Source organism: Fistularia commersonii, chromosome 28 (assembly GCF_037954325.1).
Source record: "Fistularia commersonii isolate RoL2024-O1a breed Wild chromosome 28, RoL_Fcom_v1.0, whole genome shotgun sequence".
Classification (NCBI taxonomy): domain Eukaryota; kingdom Metazoa; phylum Chordata; class Actinopteri; order Syngnathiformes; family Fistulariidae; genus Fistularia; species Fistularia commersonii.
Genome location: NC_141311.1, coordinates 13138536 through 13163448, shown reverse-complemented (window position 1 = coordinate 13163448; position 24913 = coordinate 13138536). Strand labels below are relative to the sequence as shown.

Sequence of the window (24913 nt, the reverse complement as noted above, 5' to 3'; positions counted from 1 at the left end):
ATAAAACCCTACTTCATATATCTATATATACACATTTGTATACATATACGTATACGTTATGTAATTAATTCTATATACTGTACTATTGCATATATTTTCTGTAACTACAAGGCATAAAACTCAATCATTTCACCTTTTGTCAGGCCAAGCCACAACCAACAAATATTTGATGTGTCCATTAATATTCTTTCAATATTTTACACAATGCAGTTTGTTAGTTTAGGGAGCTTTCTTTACCCTCCTGGGGTCGAACCTAATGATATCTATAGATCTGACGATCAATGTACATATACGTGTGTGTGTGTATATATATATATATATATATATATATATATATATATATATACATATTTAATATTCGTGTATATGTCAATGACAATCCATCAATTGTTTAATTTTTAACATTTCTGCAATCAGTAGGGCTTGCCATCAGATACCTACTTATAATCCTTACATTCAAATTGTATTTTTTATCTTTCCAGTTTATAGTTATACCCTACACAGCAGTATATAATGTAATAAAAGTAATGCTTGGGGCCATATGTTCATCACAGTACACTGCACTCTTATCAGCCACTCTATCACTTTGGTGCCCTGGTTTCCATTTCTAAGACTGGAGGTCAAAGGAGTGAAATGAAAGCCTTATTTAAAATCTCAAGCCCACCAACTAGCATGGCTTTCTCCACTGAGTGAGTGTGACCTACAGCTGCTGGCTTCAATGGCTGATGTGATACACAATGAAGATGCTGTGAAAGCGCAATCAATGGTGAAAATTACATGCAAAATTACAAAATTACATTTTGCAGATACTACTTCTATCCTTGTAACTAAGTATTTTTAGACTAGTATTTTCTTCATCTATAAATGATATGCAATTGAACAAGGCATCAAAGGCAGGATTTTATCAGCACTGCCCAGTGTTAGCAGCAGGAATTCAAGTCATGATGTATATAATTCTATGTACTGTAATATTGTGTATATTTTCTGTAACTACAAGGCATTAAACTTGCTAATTTCACCTTTTGTCAGGCCAAGCCACAACTGACAGATATTTGATGTGTCTATTAATGTTCTTTCACTATTTCACCTAATGCAGTTTGTTCGTTTAGGGAGCTCTCTTTACCCCCCAGGAATCGAATCTAGGATATTTGGGGATCAGAAGAGTGTCCCAAGTATAGTGTACATGTTGACCATCTATGATTTCAAATATTTGAGTGGATTAACGATGTATGTATATATGCAGAGAGAGAGAGCGACAGAGATTTAATTATCTGATATTTGTTTGAAAATTCCAAAAAGAAACAAGAAATGTGGAAAAAAGTTGATTTAAAATTGGAAAAAGAAAAAGAATTGAGATAATAGTGCATATACCTGTGACATCTGTGGTCGGACATTGATCTCCTTCAAATCGATGCTGTGAGGTCTGAGGTTGTTGATCAGTTGGCAAAGCAACACGCCGTCCCGCAGAGTTTGTGCTAGGTCGAAAACCTGCGCCGACTCCGCAATTGCCCTGTGGTTTGCTGGCAGCACGTTGCAGCTGGTGAGCCATATCGCACACTGTCTCCAGTACTCCATGTTTTCAGGGAAAAACTGTTCAGTTCCACATTAAATAATTGTTCGCGTCTAGTGAAACCGTGCACTGAATGATAGAGAAGTTCTCAAGCACTGTGTTTCGAAGACCTGAGGTAGATGAAGAGCTTTTCATCACTCAGTATTGGCTTAAGAACCCTGCCAGTGCGGACTTCCCCCTCCCGGATTTCACCAAGGCACCGCCAACTGTCAGAGAATTAATCGCAATTATTCATTAAAAACTGCTGATTCTATAATTTGTCTTAATGCACATAAGCTACTTCCAATGGCTATTTAAATGAGTGTAACCTAAACAACAGCATGATTTCGATTTGGAATGTAAGAAAAAGCAAACAGTTGTTTTCCGCTCAGTCCAAGATTTAAGTTGACAAAGATTCCTTTTCAACAATGTAATTTTTAAATACGTTTAATCAATTTGAATTTGGACAACAGGCATAACCAAAATGGAAAAAAAGGATTCAGACCAAAAAAAAAACAACAAAAAACCTAAATGTGTGAATCTATTTAACAAATGAAAATGGATATAAACATCGAGTCAGGAACAAACCGAAAACAGTTTTATTGAGTTTAAACGATTTACTGCGGTACTTTTAAAATATTTTTTTAAATATTAAAATGGAGGAAGGTAAGATATTTTTCATCATATTTTTCACGAGTACGATTAGATTTATATGTATTACTACCTCTATTAGTTGTAGTGGAGATGTTTTTTAGTCTAATTATTTTTGTTTTTAACATTGGTAACGTTGTATACTCTCACTTAAAGGGCTTCCGGTGGGGAAAAAAATCAAGCGAGAATAACACCGGAAATTGAACCTTAGCAGAGAAAAAATTGAACCGTCAAAACATAAACAGCAGTCAGCCTTTATCGAGTGAAGCTAGCTTGCTAATTATTGTGTGTTCGCCCAAAACTTTATGCACGTATTCCCGATGCCGTGTGTTTTCCAGATATTCTGTTGTCAACGCACTTAGCTCGGTTGCTTGATAGTGAACGGGAGATAATAAATCTGCAATATAGATTACGACTGAACTCAGAACAACGTCTCGTCGGGCCTACAAGTAAAGGTAATGCTAACTGGCTGTAGTTAGCTATGATAGTAACGCTAGCTGCTTCCTCGCTTTTTGATAGTCAGATGTTTGTTACGGGTAAAGGAATGTTCGTTTTGGTTTTCATTTTGACTGCGCTTGGGAAGCAAGCTTTAGCTTAACCGCGTCAAGTTGTTAAACACTTTGGAGTATTGCACAAGTCAGTGCACTGTTTAAAGTGGCAAAGCCCATGGGCCTATGTGTTAGCAAAAAGTACCATACTATTTTGGGTGTGTTTTTTCAGTGTGTGAACCCTAAGAAAGGAAAGCGCGAGTGTTAAGTTGGCAGCTCTAGATGTAGCAGGTAATGCTAAACACAGGATGGCGTCGCTGTTGACTAGTTCGCGCAGCTCGTCAGACGCTCAAACTGTTGGACATGGTTAAGAGTTTTAGACTATAAGATCGATATGCCACCTGAATAGTGTTCATCTGTCCCGCAGGCAGACCAAATGGCAGAAGGCGACGTCAAATCCCAAGCGTTGAATGGTAACGGATCAGCGTTGAAATGTTGTTGAGTTAGCCTGTAAGTGTTATGTGCTCTTTTAGCAAGCCACTCATTCAAACTAATTTTGTGATTCTGGCAGGTACCTCTGAAGAACAAGAACCAAGGGACGAGCAAAACAGCGCTGAAGATGCACCTGGAAGCAAAGAGGGTCAAAGGCAGTCTTCTCATGATGGTAACATCTTGCATTTTTAAATTAGGATGGTAGTAAGTGGTCAATTCAATTTTACAAAAAGTTCTAGTTTTATTTCGTACACGCCGTATTATCACTACCTTGCAAATAATGATAATGATTAATATCAAACCATAGTATGTAAAGAAATAAAAAATACACATTGAAATAAAACAATATTAATTAGAATAGGTGTGGGAAAATCATAGTAAAGGATGCAAGAGAGAATTAACATATCGATGAGCAGAATGCTACAAGAAAATTAAGTAATTGTATAAAATATAGCCCTACAAATAATAGAAAATTATTTTAAAAATGTATAATGGGTATTCTGTAATATGATAAGAAATAGTTTTAATGATATTCATGTATTGTTCATAGACATTGTCATTGAACTAAAGAAAGGAGGCAAAGCTGGAGGTTACGGAGATTACATTTTTGAGATTGTCTCTTGGGTGATGAGGATGAATTGGATCAAAAAAACGCTCGTCAGCACATTTTACATGTTATAGAGATAAACAAACTGAGGTGGTTTGGAAACGTACAAAGGAGGAATAGCGTATACAGTAATACTTTGACTTAGGAGTTTACTTCATTCTGTGAACAAGCTCGTAACTCAATTTGCTCCTTCATAGAATTAAATTTCCTCATTAAAATTAATAGAAAAGCTATTAAGCTTTTCCACCCCTCCGTTTTTTTACGTGTTTTTAAATAAGAAAAATGTACTTTTATAAATAACATATAATGTATGAAAAAATATTGTACTTATCAAAAGAGAATGTAAAGATATTAACTGGTTGTCTTAAGTGTATTTTCCATGAAGATCGGACAAAAATGCCCGCAGCGGAGAAAATTTTCATAGGGGGTTAGGGGAGTTTTTCCATTTTCTGGTTTACTGCTTAACTAACTAGCGGCACACTTAAAGCTACAATGTATAAGTAAATTTTACACTATGCTACACTTAATCGTTAAACAATTTAGTGACAGTGAACGCCAGCACTCTTCAAAATGATCAAACCATCCCCAACTGGCTGTGAGTGACTCTTCCAATGCCTCAACGGTTGATGTTAATGCCGTCTGCCGCATCAAATCCCTGTAAATGTGTTGTTCCCTCTCACAGATGATTCTCTTGGTTGTGGTATCTCACCAACAACAACTTCTTCAGCTCTTCATGGACAAGTCGAAAACACCCACACCTCACTCATGTTTTTCAATAATTTTCACTGGGCTTACAAGTTATGGGCGGCGTGTCCAACTTTTTTTTAAATGCCATGTCACAGACAGAGAAACACTCATCCCACAAGCTCACAACTCAGATCTCTGCTCATATTATAAAGTGAAATATTGAGCGACGGGCCATATCTCAGAAAATTTGAAAGTTGAGGCACTCGTACGTCAAGGCTCCACTGTATATTGTTAAAAGGATGCTTAGGTTGGAGCTGTCGGGTCGGAACCCTAGAGGAAGACCAAAGAGGAGAATTATGGAAGGCGTGAAAGAAGACATGAAATTAGTTTGTGTGCGAGAAGAGGATGCAGGGGATAAGCTTAGATCAAGGCAGATTATTCACTGTGGTGTGATGACCCCTGAAGCAGCTGAAAGGAAAAGAATAATAAAAGTGTAAAATGCATCTGCATCTCCTCTCCTCACTTGGCTTCACTACAGTGTGTGGATAACATACTTAAATTCAAAACCTCAATGACACAGCATTACTTAAACCTTATTGTATGGTATGATGCTCTGTGTTTTACTATTTCTGCATTCCCCAAAGAAACAGGAGAGGCCTCTGGAGATGAGTCTGTGGGAGATCTGCAGAAAGAGGAAGGAGAAAACCTTGAGGAAAACAAAGATCGCGAGGAAGAAGACACAGATAGCATGGATGGTAGCGGTCTTTACCCCCTGACTGAAGATAGGGACAGGGAGAGTGAGGAAGGCAGACAAGAGAGGGCAAAGGAAAAGGATAGTGGAAAAAGGGCAACAAGGAAGAGGAACAGACCTGGGGGTGGTAACAACAGCTCATCCAGCTCTGATGAGGATGACGATGATGAGGAGGATGAAGAACAGAAGGCTATTGATGATGACGAGGCTATGGAAGCATGGCTTGGAGCTGAACTTTGTGACCTTCGTGGGCCTGTATGGAGAGCAATACCCTCTCTACGCTCCAGAGAGATTGGCAGGAACTCACAACAATTTGTGAGGCGTGTATGTGGAGCACGGGGACTTGTACAGAGGCTAGAGCTCCAAGGCCGACTGGAGAAGCACACAGGCTGTGTGAACACATTGCACTTCAACCCCTCTGGCACACGCTTGGCATCAGGCAGTGATGACCTGCGAGTGGTGATCTGGGACTGGGCCATCCGTCGTGCAGAGTTGGAGTTTGACAGTGGACATAAGAGTAATGTATTTCAGGTGAGACTTAAACAAATTAATGCTGGCTTCTGAAGATTCTCTGAATGTATATGTATGGTGTTATAGCCAAAATATATTTTAAATGGATCTTTTCAATATTGAAAAATAACAAGAAAACTATTCTGATATTGTTCCCCCATGTTTTATTTTTTTTGAAGAAGAAGAATAGGAGGAGGAGGATTTCCAATACAATAGAAAATAAAACAGACAGTGAAATAATGTTGACAATTGCATTAATGTAGAGTTCATTGTGAATTTATACTTGTGATATTTTATCACATTTTTTCCATGCTGTGGTGTGTAAAGGCCAAGTTTCTGCCACACAGTGGAGATTCCACCCTGGCCATGTGCGCTCGAGATGGCCAGATCAGAGTGGCTGAGCTGTCTGCAACCCAGCGCTGCAAGAATACAAAGCGAGTAGCACAGCATAAAGGGGCAGCACACAAGGTGACAGTGCTGCATCACAAACTATGACATTCTGATTAGTGTTAAGACTGTTACCTCTAATATTACCTCAGGACATTTTATGACATTGATTACATAGGTCATTTGTTACCTTAATCCTGTGGAACTCTACTAAGTGCTTTTATTTCTAAATTGGATACCCTTTGTAGAAGTAGTAGTTCACCATAAACACAATTATTGACACAACACTCTCTCTGTCTGTCTGTCTTTCTGTCCGTCCGTATCTCTCTCTCTGTCTGTCTGTGTGTTTCAGCTGGCACTTGAGCCAGATTCCCCTTGCTCTTTCCTTTCTGCTGGAGAGGATGCTGTGGTGTTTGGTATAGATCTGCGTCTTGACCGTCCTGCCAAGTAAGTAAAGCTATTGCTGGGGTTTCATTGCATTGATCAACCCCCTTTTTGTAAATAATTAGCCACTTTGAGTTGTCTGTACTGCAATTAACTGACAGGCAGAGTCTTCTAACGCTTATATGTCAGTGGGTAGTAGTAAATAGCAAATTACCTTGTAAATTAAAACAGTGTGAAAGTGATGGAGAAGTTTTGAAAAGGAAAAATGCAACTGAACTCGGCATAGGACAAAATTGTGACCCAGAGGAAAACACTTGTATAAATGGTGGTCAAAAGAAAGCAAAGATGGTTATGTGGAGGCAATACAGCAAAAGCTGTCTTTCTTTGAGGATAAGATAGGTATAAGAATGCATTGATTCTGCTATGCTTGGTGTGCAGGGTAACGCTATCTTACAGTGCCATGGCACCAATCTAGCTCAAATGCAAACTATAAACAATCACAGGAGTTTGTTCAGCAATGGAGTAATTTCACCCAGGTACATTAATGAGTGTCACAGGAAGGTTTTCATATATGTGTGTACATATATACATACATACATTATTTTATTATGCATACATGTATATATAGTTTCATTTATATATATTATATATTTTTTATATATATATTACATGTGTGTATATGTATGTATATATAAATAAACATATATATAAATATTCATACATATATATGCATACACATCTGAACATATCCACACACACATACACACACATATGTGTGTGTATACATATACATACAAATATATGTGTGTATGTATATATGCATACACATATATACATACACACATATATATGTGTGTAATATATATATATATATGATGTGTGTGTATATATCTATGTACAGTCGTATGAAAAAGGATTTATGTTTTATAGGGTTTACAGAAAGTGTGCAATAATTACTCAAACAAAAGGAGGCAGGTGCATAAATTTGGGCACCCCAACAGAAAAATGACATCAATATTTAGTAGATCCTCCTTTTGCAGAAATAACAGCCTCTAAACCACGTCCTATAGCTTCCAACGAGGCTCTGGATTCTGGTTGAAGGTATTTTTGACCATTCTTCTTTACAAAACATCTCCAGTTCAGTCAGGTTTGATGGTTTCCGAGCATGGACAGCCCGCTTTAAATCACACCACAGATTTTCAATGATATTCAGGTCTGGGGACTGAGATGGCCATTCCAGAACGTTGTACCTCTGCATGAATGCCTTTAGAATTTTAGCAGTTTAGGGTTGTTGTCTCGTTTAAGTATCCAGCCCTGGCGCAACTTCAACTTTGTCACTGATGCTTGAATATTGTTTGTAAGTATCTGCTGATGCTGACTGGAATCCATGCGACCTTCAACTTTAACAAGATTGCCAGTACCTGCACTGGCCACACAGCCCCACAGCATGATGGAACCACCACCAAATTTTACTTTGGGTAGCAAGTGTTTGTCTTTGAATGCTGTGTTCTTCTTCCGCCATGCATACCGCCCCTTGTTATGTCCAAATAACTCAATTTTATTTTTATCAGTCCACTGCACCTAATTCCAAAATGAAACTGGCTTGTCCAAATGTGCTTTAGCATACCTCAAGCGACTCTGTTTGTGGCATGTGCGCAGAAAAGGCTTCTGCTGCATTACTCTCCCATACAGCATGTCCTTGTGCAAAGTGTGCTGAATAGTTGCATGATGCACAGTAACACCATCTGCAGCAAGATCGTGTTGTAGGTCTTTGTAACTGGTCTGTGGGTTGAGTTTGACTGTTCTCACCATCCTTTGCCTCTGCTTATGAGATTTTTCTTGGCCTGCCACTCCAGGCCTTAACTAGAACTGTGCCTGTAGTCTTCCATTTCTTCACTATGTTTCTCACAGTGGAAAATGACAGTTGAAATCTTTTAGCTAGCTTTTTGTATCCTTCCCCTAAACCACGATGTCAAACAATCTTTGTTTTCATGTCATTTGACAGTTGTTTTGAGGCTCCCATGTTCAGAGAAGATGCAAAGAGAACAACTTACAACTGGCCACCTTAAATACCCTTTCTCATGATTTGCTTCACCTTTGTGTGTAGATCAAGGGTCAATGAGCTTACCAAACAAATTTTGTGTTCCAATAATTAGTGCTAAAGGTATTCAAATCAATAAAACAACGAGGGTGCCCAAATTTATGCACCTTCCTACTTTTGTTTAAGTAATTATTGCTCACTTTCTGTAAATCCTATAAACTTAATATCACTTCTCAAATATCACTGTGTTTGTCTGCTAGATGATTTATTTAATAATTCATAAAAGAAAATCTTGAAAATGATCAGGGGTGCCCAAACTTTTTCATACGTCTATATATATGGTGCCTTTGTAAAGGTTGAAAAACACTGCTCTTGAGTCTTGATACCTTCAATAATTTTGACCAATATAATTGTTAGAAATGTTAATACATTTTCTCTAAGGCAGTTTTATTGAAAATTGCAATTTTTGTATTCCACTGTCAAATGCCATATTAACCCTGGCACTACTGAGTTCTGCTTTTTCCATTTTGTCCTTTTTTGCCACAGTAAATTGGTGGCTGTGAAAGCTGGAGATAAAAAAGTGGGTCTGTATACCATCTTTGTCAACCCTGCAAAGACATACCATTTTGCCGTGGGTGGAAGAGATCAATATGTGAGGTAGAAACAAGCAGGAAGTTTCTTACACTATTTCATTTCTTGTTAACTGTGTCCTATATAATTTCTCAGTCTTTATTTTTCTGGCTGTTTTTGTATCTTTCAGGATTTATGACCAGAGAATGATTAATGAGAATGATAACAATGGTGTTCTGAAAAAGTTTTGCCCTTCACATCTGGTATCCAGTGAATCCAAAACCAACATTACCTGCCTTGTCTACAGTCACGATGGCACGGGTAAAATATTTTTCACCCCTAAACATTTTAGAAGTTCTTAAGAAGCATTTACAGTACCTTGGATATGTCCTTAAGAAGCTTGGCAAGAAGAAGTTATAAATTAATTAAATGCTCTTAGTGTAATTTCCCTTTTGAATGGCATTTTCATTTTCCAATGCACATAGCTAAATGTAATGTATCATTGCATATTTATATGGTAAGTGTGGTAACCTATTGGAAGCAACATAGAATGCGATTGACACTCAAAACCAAGTCTGCAACCTGTAGTTTTGGAGCCTGTTGCCTTGAAAAATGAATTATGATCATTTAATTTGAATTAATTTCATTTAAGTTCATTATTTCTTAACTGTAAATATAAATTTGAAGAACATGGTCTTATCTTCAAAATGTGTGCCACAACCACTGATGTGCGGCACCTGCCTACAACACCATTCATTAAGCTTTTGTAGCCTTGGCAAGCAGATGCTGTGCACTGAGATTCAGGAGTATAAATCACAATAACAAGGTAAAATATATATTTTGACTGGAAATTTAATTAGCAAATATATATCTTGTCTTATTCAGTGGAATAGTCCTTTTTTGCAGTGACCGTAGCAGTTCATTGATTTCTTAACTGCAACATACTAGTTTTTACACATAGTATAAAGGGAAAAAATACTGTATTTATGCAATGTTATCTTCCTTTTCAGATGTCAAAGGAGTTTTTCTTTGCTCCCTTTTGCTCCCGCTGTTTTCTTGTCAGTGAGAAATCGTCCAAATGGCTCTTTGAGCATTGAAGGCTCCTGACCCCTGGTCTAAACTCTGTTAACAGATATACCCTGTTGCTGACACACACATGTGGAAATTTATTTCTGCATAGTTGTTGCCCTTTTTAAACCAAAAATGACACATCTAAATACTAGTTAAATTTGAAGTTTGTTGTCAGGATTCTCTGAGCAATTTCTATTGAAATTAAGGAGATCATTGTAGCGAATTAATAACTAATATAATTAAATCAAGAGCACAAATTAGTGGAAGTGTCTGAATGGGCATTGGAATTTAGATATGCATTTCAGGATATTTGATATTACAAAACAGATGAGAACCGACATTTGTTAAGCATGATAAGCTACAAATAGTTATGCACAATTTCATGTCCAGTGGCATTGATTCCAGGCAGAAGTATGAATGAGTTTTAAGACCAAGTTATCTATAATTGATTTTGAATTGTATTTTTTTGTCCTAATTGAATTATGATCGCAAATTAACAGCTCCGATCTAAATCTGACTCATCTCAAGACAGCCTAGCAACTATGGGTCATCAATTAATTGTATGAGATGGGTCTTGTTTCAAATGTCTTCTCAAAATAGTGATGTCCCATATCTCTACAGTTCACATACACTTTTCAGAATGAATGATAAGCTGAGGCTAAGTGAAATGTTATCATTAAAAGTAATTCCATGATGACATCAGCTGTAAAACCTCAAAGAACAACAGTGCCCCTCCACACTGTTCCATCATAGCTCTGTTGTCTCAGGGGAGTCCTCTACATCAGTTGTATATAAATAGGATGTAAATATTGCAGGGTTTCTTTAGATGCCACATGCCTATCCTCCTGTTACAGATAACTGCTGAGACACTTTGTCTTGGGCCTTTTATGAATTTATTGTAAGGAAAAGTATTACGAAGGAGATTTAAAATATCCTTGTAATAGAGACTGAACCGTTATAAAAATTAGACATATAGTAACCCTACCCCAGCCCTAATTTTTATGTCTAATTTGTCCAGAGATCCTGGCGAGTTACAATGATGAGGACATCTATCTGTTTGATTCCAATCACAGTGATGGGGCTGACTACTGCAGGAGATACAAGGGACATCGTAATAATGCAACAGGTTTTGTATTAAGGTCCCAATCGCACTAGAAAATTTGTACATTTTTAGATGTCCTTTTTGTGTTTTTTCAGACAAAATAAAAAGCATTTTGCTGACAGCATCTCTCATTGTTTTGAAACTGTGACAAATTTCTACATACAGCTACATTATTTATAGTCAAATTGTGTGATAGCGAATATCTAGGTTTGTGTAAGCAGACTGACTTTTTATGACACATTTCTCTAACAGTTAAAGGGGTAAACTTCTATGGTCCATGCAGTGAGTTTGTGGTCAGTGGCAGTGACTGCGGACATATCTACCTGTGGGACAAGTACTCTGCTCGTATTGTCCAGTTTATGGAGGGAGACAGAGGAGGAGTGGTGAGTCAAACAGATAGACAGCAGTATTACAAAGTCTATAAAACCTGCATAGTATTTAACAACATCTTAGACAAATAACATTTATGTTTCACTTGATATAGAAAATATCTGGAGGCATTATTGTGTCTTAGTCAGGGAAAGGACATACATTATAATGAATCACCTCTTATGTCCTCCAGAAGGATGAAAGAAAAAAATGTTTGTTGAGATCATAGATTGAGTAAAAAAACAAGTATAATTCTGGCTAGAATGATTATATCATAATATAAATATGTGCCAGTTTGTTGTCAGTGGTGGTGGAATATTCATTGTTTTACAATTTATATTAAAATGTGGTTGGCCTGTATACAAGCTTTGCTAAATAGATCATCTGTAAATGTATGTGTGTAGGGCCAGGGGGTGACCTGCATTTTTGGGTCATTGCTACTCTGAAGAGCTCTTACATTCTATTTGTATCCTATCGAATGCAAATATGCTCTTGTTCCAAAATTTTTAAACATTTCCAAATTTTTATCTGATGACTATGAAAAAGTTAACAATATGCTTCACATTGATTATTATAGATATTTTATACTAAAACCCATTCTTTTTATCATGTTTTAACAACAGGTTAACTGTTTGGAGCCTCATCCTCATCTACCTGGTATGGCTACCAGTGGCCTGGATCACGACATTAAACTGTGGGCCCCAACTGCAGAGAACCCCACAGGACTCAAAGGCCTTAAAGAGGTATTATTTTTTTATTGTGTATTACTGTTCTGTGAGTTTTTATTCAAGGGGCTATACTATGAATGATGCAGATATTGATGAGACACAAATGTTTAAAATAAAAGAGCTGGGCATTATTTCAGTAAACATAAACTTTTTTCAGCAATGTGTAATTGATGTATTTTTGAAGTGTAAGAAATTTAAAACAAAACAAAACACACTGTGCATGCGTGCTATTGATGGCACAGTGGTGAGTGCTTAGCGCTATTGCCGCACAGCCCTGGTTGGATTCCGATAGGGGACCTTTTCTTTGTGGAGTTTGCTTGTTCTCCCCATGTCTGCATGCGTTTCCGCCGGGTTCGCTGTTTTCCTCCTACATTCCAAAAAGATGCAGAGGTTAATTAAGAGGTTAAGTATTGTGGGCATCTCTCCCTTTTGAAAATATCCCATTGATCGTCAAGCATGCACAGTTATTTAAGGGTCAGCAAAGGAATTTTGAGTAGTTTTAGCAATATGAGCGTGTGACAAGTCCTGTGTAAAGTCTCCTGTTAGCTGCATTGACTTCAGACCATAAAATACAGTGGACCAACATCAGTCACGGCAGGAGATGGGCAGCGAACCCGCTGTTCTGACCTTTTTCGGGATTTTGTTCAACCACTGAGGAGCCAAGACCAAGAAGAGCTGAGATAGGTTTGATCGGCAACAAGGGCCTCGGAGTGATGGGGTTGACAGTCGCTGAGAGGTGGCAGATCGGAGGGGACGGGTAGGGACATGTGGCTTGACCATATCCTGAAGATTAACAAATACACAATCTTGTAGGTGATGAAGAAAAATAAGCGTGACCGTGATGAGGACAGTGTACGACATGGTGACCAGTACGACACCCAGCTGCTGTGGTTCCTGATGAGACACATGAGGAACAGACGCCCCTCGAGGGTGAGCGCTCAGAAAATTATATATTCGAAACAGAAGATATAAGTCTCTCATTGTCGATCTATCTTTAGCTAGATACTTGTAGGACGTTATATAACAGGTCCAATCATTTTTACTTTAGGATGTGATATTAAGTAGGCAGTGGCCTTGGAGTATAAATTTTGCCATAACTACTACTATGATAGGGAAAATTCACATTTGTAGTGCAAAAGGACAGAAAATATACTTCTATACTATCTTGTGTCCTACAGTTAATGTTATAAATAATAAACATGCTATTACTGAGATATCTTGAGGCCAAAACATCAGGAAACAAATTAAAAATATGTAATAATAATTGAACTTTGAAATTCTTTTCTAAAAGATGAATGCAAAAAGTTATTTCCATGTAGTTATGCATGCAGTTACAGTTATGCCGTCTTACTTTATTTTTCCTGTCCTTTTCCTTACTTTGATCTAGACCCGTCGTGAGGACGTAGACACAGACGAGTCCTGGAGCTCACCAGATTCCTCTGATGAGGAGGATGGAGGCCCAGATCATGTGCAGTGCATGTCCTCCTGAGCCCCAAATAGACTAGCATACATGCAAACGCGCATATGCACACACACACACACACACACACACACACGATTGCTTTCATTCATTCATACATATATACACCAATGTTCTTTATTGCTCTTTCATTGATGCACAAAGGCAAGTACTATTGATACACTGATGAGCCAGACTTCTGTATTACATGTACAAACACACTTTAACTTAAATATACTGATATAACAGAGTGACACTGATGCTGCGAGTGGCTTACATCCCTATAATCAACTCCAAAGCCTCCCCTTATCCTATATTTTCATCATGTAACGTGTGCATCCAACATCAAGAACCTCCTCTCTATTCTACCTTCAATAAGTTACATTACCAGCACAACATTGATCTTTTATTGTCCAATCTCTACGCCTCTACTTTTTACCTTTCTGTGTTGTTGGAGACCAATACAGCAGAGATGGCAAAGATAAATCAACTGCTTAATATATTTTGTTTACAATATTATTTTGGAACCACTCCCTCAATCACCCTCTTATTTCTGATCTTGAGCTTGTGCACCTATTTGCATTTCCCAAATGATCCTTCTGATTACTTAATTTGTCAATTTCACATTTCTCGACATGCTCCTCTTCCCATTTACTTGAGTGCACTTTGAATTAGGGATGCTTAGGTTTGAGGCAAAACATGTACTAACAGCTCTGTACTGCAAAAGAAGTGTTGGTTTGTGCATTGTTTATGTATCCATAGGAAAATCAATATTGAAAATCGTGGTGGAGAGTTCAGTGAAGGGATATTTTACACTCAAGTTTTTCTGACTGAACTTCATCCTTGACAAACTAAGACTCTTGCGTCTCTTGCTCTTTTCCCCCCTCTGTCATGGTAAGCATCTTTGACAGGACATTTCAGATTGACCATGTTGCACAAGTGCATCGCAACTTTGGTTTTGCAAAGAATCAGATTTCAATTTAGGCCCTGCAGATGACTTGACACAGGATAAATAATGGGTTGCAGTTGTGGTTCCTAAAAACCATTATGTAAGGCTCATGTATAGAAATCAATTGCATAACAGTATTTTTCTGACTAACTTTGGAAGTACACCAGATTATTGCAACCTTCATGAGAAGTCAGCTGTGTGTGCTGGGCACGTGGGAAAGAGGTCAATATGCTTGCCAGTCATTTGTTGTATGAGCGATAAAGTCCAGGTTTTCTCGTTTTTTATGAGAGCTCTAGTTAGTTAAATTTATATGTACATATATAAATATAAATTAAAACAAAAAAAAAGCGCTTTAGAAAATGCTGACTTAAAAAGGTATTAAAACATTTGATTGGTACAATGCAGAGGTTTATATTCTATGAGGTACTTTTGAACTTCAGAAAGAAAGATAACTTTAATCATTTTTTTCCCTTTTACTACAAAAAGAGCAACCACCATTATCAAGTCTTGTGGACCCTGTCTGATTTAAATAGAAATTTTCTTTCAGTGTCATTTGAAATTATTTAAAATCTAGATTTTTTCCACTGGCTATTTAGGCTTTTGATGAAAAACTTTTCCACCACTGCCTAATCATGTGTTCCATCAGCTGAGTTGGAAGTATGTTCAAATCGTGCAATAAAAGTGTTGTTGACATTTTCAGTTGTACTAATTTAAATTTATATTTAATCGGATTCGGGGAAATTTGCGCTTGTCCTTCCATTTAAAAAAGTGGTGAAATTTTGATTTTGATGAGAATTCATGTACCTCGTAAGAGAAAGCATCTGTTTAACGGTTACTGACTGAGGCAGCTGGACGCAAAGTATTATGCAGTTTTGGTGGGCGTGGAAGGAACTCTGAGGCCACGGAGAACGATATCTGGGTGGTGTTGAATTGGAGTGCCCAATACCGATCCTCATCTACCAGTGGAACGCACAGGCAGCGCAGGTCGATCTTATTAACAACTTCGCACAGGACCGCGTCACGTAAAACGAATGAACCCGTACAGGTAGCGTGGCCAGATCGCAATTATTAAAATAGCTGTTAACCCATCACCCATCCCCACTGTGGCATTTGGCATCCGACTGACAGCCTGTATGATTTCTCGATCCAGATACTGTTACACCATGGTTGATGATCATGTGGAACTGTGTTAGAGGCTGGCTATCGAACGACAATCCAGGCTATACAACCTTGTGGATTCTATTCGGTGCAAAACGTCGTCAAAGGTAATGTGCCATACATGTCAATGTTGTTATGCAAGGTAAACAATGTTTTGAATACAAAGTACACACAATGCTGCAGGGGGTGCCACCCAGGGACTGTCCTGGCTGACATACCTCTGTGGCATTGCGTGGACATCGTGGCAGTGCCTCTCGTTCGACAAACCGGGATTGGTGATTATCTCTTTAAAGTCGGGGGGGGGGGGGGGGGGGCAAGAGGGTGTATTCCAACCTCAGGGGGAGGACACTCCTCTGCCTTCTGGAAAGTTTCATCAGACCGGGCACCGGTCCTTTGAGGTGAAGGTTGTGAGCTGAAAGGTGGAGTTTTCGATCTACTGTTCAATCTCAATTCTCCGCCTCACTTATGGTCACGAGCTGTTGAATCAACGAGCCCGGTCACGGTTCCATGCGACGGAAGTGAGGCCAAGCTTCATCACCCAATAAACTCTTGCTCCTCTGCACTGAGGACCCAGATGAGGTGGCTCAGGCATCTGATCAGGATTCCTCTTCGACGTCTCCTTGGTGAGGTGTTCTGGGCATGTAACGTCGCATAGCAACGAAAAATAGATGGACGGTAATGAGCAGGAATTCAAACACTTCTCATATGTAAAACTGTACAATCTGGTAATTTACTTCAGACATTAATTCTGCCTTTACAAATATGATTAATTTAAAATTGATCTTTTTAACATTCTCGCCGAGCTATACTTTGCCATGGTTATCAGTTGCAATTTTCTTTTCCTTTTACTATACATCCAGCAAAATATTTGCATGCCTGCTATTCTGCAAGACCTTAATTTCACATGTGACAAATCATTAACAGATATTAGTTCCAAATCAGAAAGGATAACTTTTGTGTTTTTAAAAACACAAGTTCTCTGATGCTTTGAGCAAAACTGCTTTGGGGAAAAAGTATATTGAAAATAGCAGCATATTTCTCAGACAATAAAAGTGAAGGTTCTGCTTGCCATGAGTTCTTTGTTGCATGTCTGTTCAGAATAACTAATGAATAATTCAACCAAATTCAAGATGTATATTGAACCTGTGCTACAGATTAGTGCATACAGAGAATGGGCTTGGTCCAACTGACCTTTCCTGTCAAATGCATTGTGCCTTGACTTGATGCAAAATTAAATATTAAAAGCACTGTCACTGGCTTTATAACTGATGCTTTAGTAAAACTGATGTGCTCACAGTAAAGAGCATCCAAAAAAAATGCTGATTGGAAGTGAAACAAATCAGTCAAAAAGAGTCTTATTCTTTGTATTCCAGAAACTGCTGCAATCTTTTTCGGTGCTCTGCAGACATCTGAACGGCACTGAAGAGTAAACAAGAACAAAAGTTACATCCACTGTATTAAATGTAAATGCATATCCAGACTGAAACCACATCTTCTTACTTTAAGTGCTCTCCAAAAGTGGTAGTTATCCTATAGATGGCAGTCTTGAGTGTGGCCCTGAGAGCAAAGCGCAATGTTTTGTAAGTTGATTCTCCCATGCTGCTGGACAACCTGACAGGCTTCCAAGATGCATGAGGCAATTTGAAATGCCGGTCCACTGCCTGCAAGGAAAAACAAACCATTAAATCTAGAACTCAAACAAACACAGAGAATTCATCCTCAACATTATAATCCAGTTGAAATAGTGCTTTTCTCAGATGTTCCCTGAGTATGGCAAGTGAGAGTAAGTGCAAGTCCACTGGATGAAAAGAACTTTAAAATGCCATTCATTCACAGCAACAAAATGGGCAGAAAGAGTAAAACTTTTTCTTTTTTTTAGGTGGACAAAAATGTTAGTACATCAATATTCAGTTAAAAATGTTTACATTCGCACCCAGACAGCACTTAAGACCCAAAAAACAAGTTGAAACTTCAGATCTTGATTTTACACAAAACAAACCAAAATAGAGTAATTAGGTAGTCCAAAATTCAGCCTGATAATAGGAGTGAAAATTGTTCAGGATTTAAATAACGTGATTTACACAAAGTGCATGTGGGTAAACAGAGTTTCCATATAAAACTATAATTAAGGGTATTACTTTCATAACTACTGCATGGTAAGTTGTGGGAAATGTTATGAGCAAATACAGAAAAAAAACAAACAAAACTACTACAAAAAAAAATGTTAAAGAGCATCCAAAAACAATAAAAATAATAATCACCAGAATGGAAGTGGAGTACTGAGGAAAAAACATATTTTTTGATAGGCTCCACTGACATTTGACATTAAGCTGTCTGAAAGGTGAACAAAGAAACTTCTAGAGAAATTTAATGTATGAACAACAGTCTTTCCAAAGAGGACATCAGCTATTTAGATGATAGGAACAGCATGAAAAGATTGTAAATGTAAACATTTATTTAAATTATTAGTCTATCTTCATTTATTTTGGAGAATTAAGCTTCCTTTAGAAATGTTTTTTTTCTTTGTTTTATATTTTTTCGAACATTGGTAACATCTGGAAACATTACTGGCAAACAAAATATTTTTTCATGATTTTGTAATAAGTTAGTGCAATTGCTGTTGGGCTGAGTAATCCACCTACAGTTCTACTCATCTGGCTTACGGGAGTTAAGTGGAAACTCTCATTTGATAATTTTTAACAATGAACAGTAGTTTCTAAGATGTAATTTCTAGTGTTCTTTTTCATGTTAGAAAAACAGAAACCTGATTTTCATTGGGAAAAGCACATCACATAATTCAAATATTTTGACAATTGTTACTTCATGGTCAATAAGAACCTACCTCTTGTAAAATCATAATGCAGCTCAGAATACTCGGTAGCGTCGTCTGTACTACTCCATACTGATCCTCCAAGAAGGAGGCTTGAACAAGATAAGACAGTCCTGAATGGTGGATATCAGAGCACATTTTCAATTGCATTTTGAGGCTGCCAGATTGTTTCAGACAAATTACTTTGTGCAAATTGAGCTCATGATTAGGTAACAGGATTGCTCTGTAATTTGAGCAATACTATGTATGTTCAGAAACCATGGTTTTAATGACTGATAGTGAAAAGGGACATGCAACATCCCACAACACAATGTCATATGATCTTACCCTCTAAAGCCCAAATATGAGCCTGGCTATCAGCAAACAATGCTTCACTGGAGGCTTCTGGAAGCTGTAAAAGACCATAGTTAGCTAGCAGTAAAGTCTACTGAAAATGTGTATTCACATAGTCTGACATAAGACCGGGATACAGCTGAAATTAATATAAAGATTCAAGCACAAGTGAATAGGCCTGAGCAGTATGGCCAAAGAAATCCCAATATTTAAATTTGACTGTGATAGTGAGTAAATTTATGCAGTACAATATTAAAGAATCCCACATACAATATTATGCATACATAAATAAATGATACAACAGCAGCAGGGGGCAGGCAAATGTATCAGCAAACTTCCTTCAAACAATGACTAAATAAATGAGATTTAGTAGACATGAAAATCTACCACATAAGGTAAGAGCATGCAGGGAGCCCACTCAACGCCCAAACCTTCCTTACCTTATTAAACAGATACATGATAAGCACTCGCTTAGCCAAGAAATTTTTCACCTGAATGAGAGAAAATAGGTACAAATGTTTTCCTGATTATTTTTGGGAAAATGTAACCCAAATGACAGTTGTTTTCATATGAAAACACTGGTATAAGATATCACATCCATAACCCAGTGACTGTTCAGAACGTAACCCTAATTTTCCCCACGAGTCCCTTTTCTTTGGGAAAGCACTTTGCCGATGCTAGAAGCAATTAATTGTGGTAGTTGAACTAACCTAAAATTAAGCCAATGGATCTCTATCAGTTTTTGCACCTGAAAAAAAAAAGTTAAATCCAAACCATTCTATCTTCTCTAGACAACTTGTTTTGTAAGCCCAACTAAATAGTTTTTATGCATGAAACGCATTATTTCAACAGCAGAAATACTTGAGGTAGTAATAACAAAACATTCTCGGCTGTGATGTGATAAGATTAAATGTACCAGATCTTTTCTGTTCTGGAGAATCTGAGCCACAAGACTTGGTTTTACAGGTTCCTCCTTCAGACTTGTAAATGATGCAGGGGAGAGCAGTCCACTGTCATTTGCCAGAGAATCTGATGGCATATCATAAACAGTATTCCCTTAAGTTACATTATCAGATTTGAATTTGTTTCTGACTGTTACTAACCATGTTTTATCCCATAACCAACCCTTCTTACCTGTGGCGGTGGACCATAACTTAGGGACTCTCCTCATCAAGTGTGGACTCTGCAATGAGCCTTGCCAAGGTGAATACTGTTCCAGTGGAGCATTTAGGCGACGCAGACCCGGAGAGGAAAAGGGGCTATTTAGGTCAGGAGGGGTAAAAGGTGCACTAAGAGGACTGTGTGGGCCACTTTCAATTGAGCGAGAGAAGAGAGAAGATGGTGTTTTCATTTGCAAAGGAGGCCTTGTACTCATCCCATCCTCTATTCCTGATTTAGCTTTATAGAGGAAAAAAACATAGCTGTTATTCAGATCCAATTATCAGGAGATACAAAAAATAGTGACATTGGAAAAGGAAAACTGAATGAGTATACACATACATATTTTAGGAAAACTTTTCATGAGAACAATGTTTAAACAATATAAATCTTTGATAAAAACAATGAATCAAGACAGCTGGCCCCAAGTACTAGGAAACACACCGCTGATCTATTGCAATATACCTGATGACTCAGATGATGTCTTTCTTTCAGTTTCCATAGGCAGTGATTTAGCTCTGCCATTGGATGCAATAGTATCATGATGGGCTACAAGTCTCTGTGTCAGATCTGTTAGCAGTGACAAACATTCTTTATTGATGGCGTTCCAGTTATGAGGGTGGCCACCTACGACAGAATAAAAATGTCAATACCACAGCTGTGTGCAAAAAAATGTACTTGAAAGAAAACCAACAAACATACAATCAAGATAAATTAAGTATGAACTGGATACCTGGCTGACTAAGACTGAACACCTCACAACGCCGTGATGGAGAATGTTGAGAAAGCAGAGCCAAGTCCTGTAGTGCTAGAAACTAAAATTTGGGTAAGAGTAGACAACATCCAAATAATAAGCTCCAACACTGACATGAGGAAAATGTAACCGTTTTACAATGTAAATAGAAGTTATACCTTTAATATCATTGGCTCGCTTTCAGAAAGAACTTTGGGAAGACACTGCTGTGCATCTTCCCTGAACGATGTTTGCACAGGAAAACTGTATCCCTATACACAACATTAAGTCAGATACCATCTCATTGACATCAAAATTCCAGTGTCAAGTGTTCTTCAGACAATCAAAGCAATGAGAATGCTGCCCTCTATTGTCTTACTAAAAAATAGTATGGATTTTATCAAGCATTTTCCAGAGTCCTTTATTTCAAGTGGGATAGGATTGAGTGTAATATAAAATTAGTATCATAATTTACTGTTCAACAAATGAAGAATGGAGAAAAAAATTATACACATACCTCAGTGACAAAGATCCTGAAGAGCAGCAGCGTTATGTATAACACGAAAAGGAGGAAAACGGCACTGATCCACATGTGAAAAAGCAGGGATAAATCCAGTAGTCCAGCAATGGTATCAAGAGTATGGACAGAGCTGCAAAGTGGCATTTTATAAATAGCAAGTCTTCATTAAAATAAATTAAATAGAACTATGCGGACACCCAATTTGCAGCCAGAAAGTACACTGACCTGTTCAAATTAAGATCAAATGTTTTACAGAGCCAGTTTCTTGGAAGGTATCCTGAAAACAGTAATGACAAAGTTATTGATCATCATTTCTCCCCATGAATAGATGCAAACTGAAGGGAATATTTCTGTTGATTCTAAGGTTCTGTTAGTTTGGAGGACAAAAGTAAAAATTTTTTAACTTTACTATAGCATCCTATTGCTCTATAAATACAGCATTATAATGACTGGAGAGAGACACATTAAATGTTTTATGTATAATACTACACAAAAATAAGATCCTGAATTATGAAATGCAACCTGAATTATTACTTTATTCAAAATCAAACAGTGAACCATTCAACATCTTTCCAAGGGCCTTTAAAATATGCTATAGCAAGTCCCAGTAAACAACGGATATTAAGTCGTACATGTCAAGATTACAACAAATGTGTAGATTAATTTGCTGCAATATCATTGTAGTGTAGGTGGACAAAATCCAACAAGTTTTTGATTTGTCGCTCAAAAATGTGGTCTTGTAAAAGGGTCCTATGGGTTTTACTCATCAACCTTCCGCTTGGAGCAGTGCCTGCTCTAACAGCCAAGTCATGGCTGCCCCTTGAGTAAATACTCCTAAATGCATAATTGTTAAATTACATTATTAAATGACTGTCCCTCCAATGTTGTGACAGGCAGAGCAATATTTTTTTTCATATTACTGTATTTAACCAGTATAATAGTCTAATATTGTAATAGTATGATTTTGCTAAATTAAAAATCATCATCTTTCATATTAAATTCAAACTATATCTGAAGAGTTTCGTATGTAAAGGAGCAACCACTTACCCAAAAAGAAATACAGTACCATGTAGTTCCTCACAGAGTAAAGTGCTTGAGTGGTGCTGCACTTAACCACCAAAAGTAAGGATCCCTTGAAACGAAGATACTTATGTTGCTGAAGAAAAAAAATTGGGAAAAAAAATTTAAGAGCAGCACAGATAAATGCCAAATGTTGAAACAGTGTCTAGAGTTCCACAAATATAACATCAAGTTAGTTTTCTTTTAATTTTTCATTTAATCTATATGACCGGTAACTATTTTGACTCAATAATCTATTCTAGTTTTCATCAAGAGTCAAAAAAGATTGAGCAGTAGAATAGAATTGAATAGTTAAGGATTAAAAGTGACATTGAATTTTCAGTATCTACATGGTCACTTCACATACCTGAATAGGGTGGAAAGAGATATAGTTTATGTTGTGGATGATACCAAACAGACTGTGAGAAAATCCTACATAAACTCCTGCCAGCAAGAGGATGAACTGATACTCATTCAGGCACATCTGAGGGGAACTGGAGGTATTGAAACAAGATGAGACAATTAGGGTAGTAATACATTATTCATGGCTCAACTTTATTATATACGAGACAACTGCTTACCCATCACTCTGGGTACATGGGTATCCAAGCATCTCGTATCGGTCTCCAATGGTGACAGCACAGCACCAAGATACAATTATTCCCATGATGCAGTGGACAAAAGAGTTGACAACCTGACGGGGGTGGAGGAGCTGACCCAAAAGGTCGATTTTTGAACATGCAACAGTCGGGATGACTGGAGGGTGGCAGAAGGAGGAAAGTTTCAAATCCCAGATTACAAAATTTCCAGAGGTAAAAATATATGTATGTGTTGAAATTATTAAAAATATTTTAATAAAATTGCACAATTAATAAAAATCATGTTTTGTTCAGTCATGCAGCTGAGACAAGATTTTCTGATCTTTCTATGATACACTTAATGTAATTTGTTGTTTCTGTTTTTCCCCCATAATGTTATGGCACTGAAAATAGTACTCTTAATAAGATTGTGAAATGAATGCAAATGACACATTGAATTTGCATCGTAGCATTTTATCTCCCCACCACTCACCATTACAATACTGAAGGTTCAGGAACCCAACAATCATGACCACTCCACAAAGAAGGATATAGGAGAAGATGGCACCTGGACTTGTTAAAAGTGACAGACATTCTGCAGAGCAAAGGTGGTATTCAATCAGCTTTCCAAATGAATTAATAAAACATGACTGACTTGTGTTATATGTAGTGGCTAACCTGATATGGTTTGGAAGGGACTGAGGGGACTGAATCTGCTGAGAATCACAAAAGCAGCTGTGGTGGGTGCCAACAAGAGGACAGCCCAAGCGATACTGGCAGCAGCTCTCCAGTAAATCACCTGAACAATGGAGTCATTACAATGTCTGTAATATACCAAGTATTGTAATGGACTAAAAGTAAATTGGTTAATATTCTACCTTACTGTTTTAGTTATCTCAAACTGAAAAAATAAAACCAATGAAAAAGACACGAGTGAAGTTACCCGATGCATTCAATGGGCTTCTTCCACTTCTTAACACCAGGTCATTTCTTGGATTTAAATTTCATCTCTGAATCAAGGACGTCGTGACGTTACGACGTTCAAGTGAGTGTCAAGAAACGTACATGCAACAACACATATTTCTTGAACCATTTTCTCTAAAGTAACATATCCTCACAAGTTGAACATGTTTTTAACTGTTCCGACCATGCAAACATTATTTAGCCACAACCTGTTAGCTCACGATAGCTAGCATATTAAAATCGCTAGCCGAACCAGTTAATATTCCTTCTCTCACAAGATTATTTTTGAAAGACTCACCTTATGGATAAACCAACAACTATGTTCTGCCGAATACATGCTGTTAATGAAGTTTGTTCGGGTCCTCTACTCTCTAAATAATCTCGATTTAGATTTACCAAATCGCGCCACACGCATTCAAAGGACCTCTTGAGGACCCCTCCTGAAAGTTGTCCATCTCAATGCCTGCCGCCAAAAATATACACAGATAATAATGCTTGACTGAAACAACAACTAAAAATGCTATATTATTATATGAAATATAAGTTATTGGTTCTAAGAATTGTAATACCAACATCGTTACTGTTTATTTGTTTGTTCGTTTCTTTGTTTTTGTTTTTGTTTTTGTTTTTGTAAAGAGCGAGTAAATCAAACTAGAAAAAGCTTAAATAGATTGTTTAAATGAGACTATTTTACAGATATTTGTTTCATCCAGACATTTTTTCTAAGTAATGACAATTATCTCGCTTCAATGTCAAATTGCAAAGTCCTCCAATGGTGGGTCTGTG

General features: G+C 37.4%; 3 protein-coding genes across 11 annotated transcripts in view; 1 reads left to right on the top strand and 2 right to left on the bottom strand.

Moving 5' to 3' along the window:
• The window catches only part of LOC147217678 (guanine nucleotide exchange factor VAV3-like), a 66438-nt gene extending 64786 nt beyond the window's left edge, over positions 1–1652 (bottom strand). For 5 of the 7 annotated variants that reach the window (XR_015108907.1, XR_015108908.1, XM_086175424.1 and 2 more), the window contains exon 1: positions 1372–1652. Coding sequence is in view for 3 of the 7 variants with exons in the window: in XM_086175424.1 (XP_086031550.1) it covers positions 1372–1575 (204 nt within the window). In the remaining 4 variants the exon portion in view is untranslated. The remainder of the gene's footprint in view (positions 1–1371) is intronic. The other 2 variants (XR_015108909.1, XR_015108910.1) reach the window with 1 other exon arrangement.
• Positions 1653–2405: 753 nt separating this feature from the next.
• On the top strand, positions 2406–15488 carry dcaf8 (DDB1 and CUL4 associated factor 8). 2 transcript variants are annotated; one of them, XM_086175640.1, is made up of 13 exons: positions 2406–2655; positions 3116–3161; positions 3260–3352; positions 5125–5756; positions 6063–6203; positions 6475–6569; positions 9094–9204; positions 9308–9438; positions 11207–11314; positions 11543–11673; positions 12283–12402; positions 13201–13317; positions 13775–15488. In XM_086175640.1, exons 2-13 carry the CDS (start codon positions 3125–3127, stop codon positions 13874–13876), a joined length of 1818 nt encoding a protein of 605 aa, XP_086031766.1. In that variant the 5' UTR covers positions 2406–2655; positions 3116–3124; the 3' UTR covers positions 13877–15488. The 2 variants fall into 2 exon arrangements, with proteins under 2 accessions (XP_086031766.1, XP_086031765.1); XM_086175639.1 differs by having other exon boundaries at positions 5119–5756.
• A 1166-nt stretch (positions 15489–16654) lies between these two features.
• On the bottom strand, positions 16655–24568 carry ndc1 (NDC1 transmembrane nucleoporin). 2 transcript variants are annotated; one of them, XM_086175762.1, is made up of 19 exons: positions 24426–24565; positions 24108–24174; positions 23843–23963; positions 23658–23759; positions 23168–23342; positions 22954–23080; positions 22575–22683; positions 21753–21804; positions 21525–21657; positions 21187–21279; positions 21008–21089; positions 20740–20901; positions 20251–20514; positions 20033–20145; positions 19557–19607; positions 19111–19174; positions 18796–18896; positions 17454–17614; positions 16655–17372 (listed from the first exon to the last, which is right to left on the bottom strand). In XM_086175762.1, exons 2-19 carry the CDS (start codon positions 24114–24116, stop codon positions 17309–17311), a joined length of 1983 nt encoding a protein of 660 aa, XP_086031888.1. In that variant the 5' UTR covers positions 24117–24174; positions 24426–24565; the 3' UTR covers positions 16655–17308. The 2 variants fall into 2 exon arrangements, with proteins under 2 accessions (XP_086031888.1, XP_086031887.1); XM_086175761.1 differs by lacking the exon at positions 24108–24174 and having other exon boundaries at positions 24426–24568.
• Between the last annotated feature and the right edge of the window lie 345 nt (positions 24569–24913).

Excerpts from the sequence above, each read along its gene's own strand:
- dcaf8 (XM_086175639.1), top strand. The coding sequence starts at position 3,125 with ATGGCAGAAGGCGACGTCAAATCCCAAGCGTTGAATG. Across the intron at positions 9,205-9,307 it reads GGAAGAGATCAATATGTGAG|GATTTATGACCAGAGAATGA; the intron begins GTAGAAACAAGC and ends TGTATCTTTCAG. Across the intron at positions 11,674-12,282 it reads AGGGAGACAGAGGAGGAGTG|GTTAACTGTTTGGAGCCTCA; the intron begins GTGAGTCAAACA and ends TTTTAACAACAG.
- ndc1 (XM_086175761.1), bottom strand. The coding sequence starts at position 24,464 with ATGTATTCGGCAGAACATAGTTGTTGGTTTATCCATAAG. Across the intron at positions 21,658-21,752 it reads TTTGATCTTAATTTGAACAG|CTCTGTCCATACTCTTGATA; the intron begins GTCAGTGTACTT and ends GCCACTTTGCAG. Across the intron at positions 21,090-21,186 it reads GCGAGCCAATGATATTAAAG|TTTCTAGCACTACAGGACTT; the intron begins GTATAACTTCTA and ends CCCAAATTTTAG.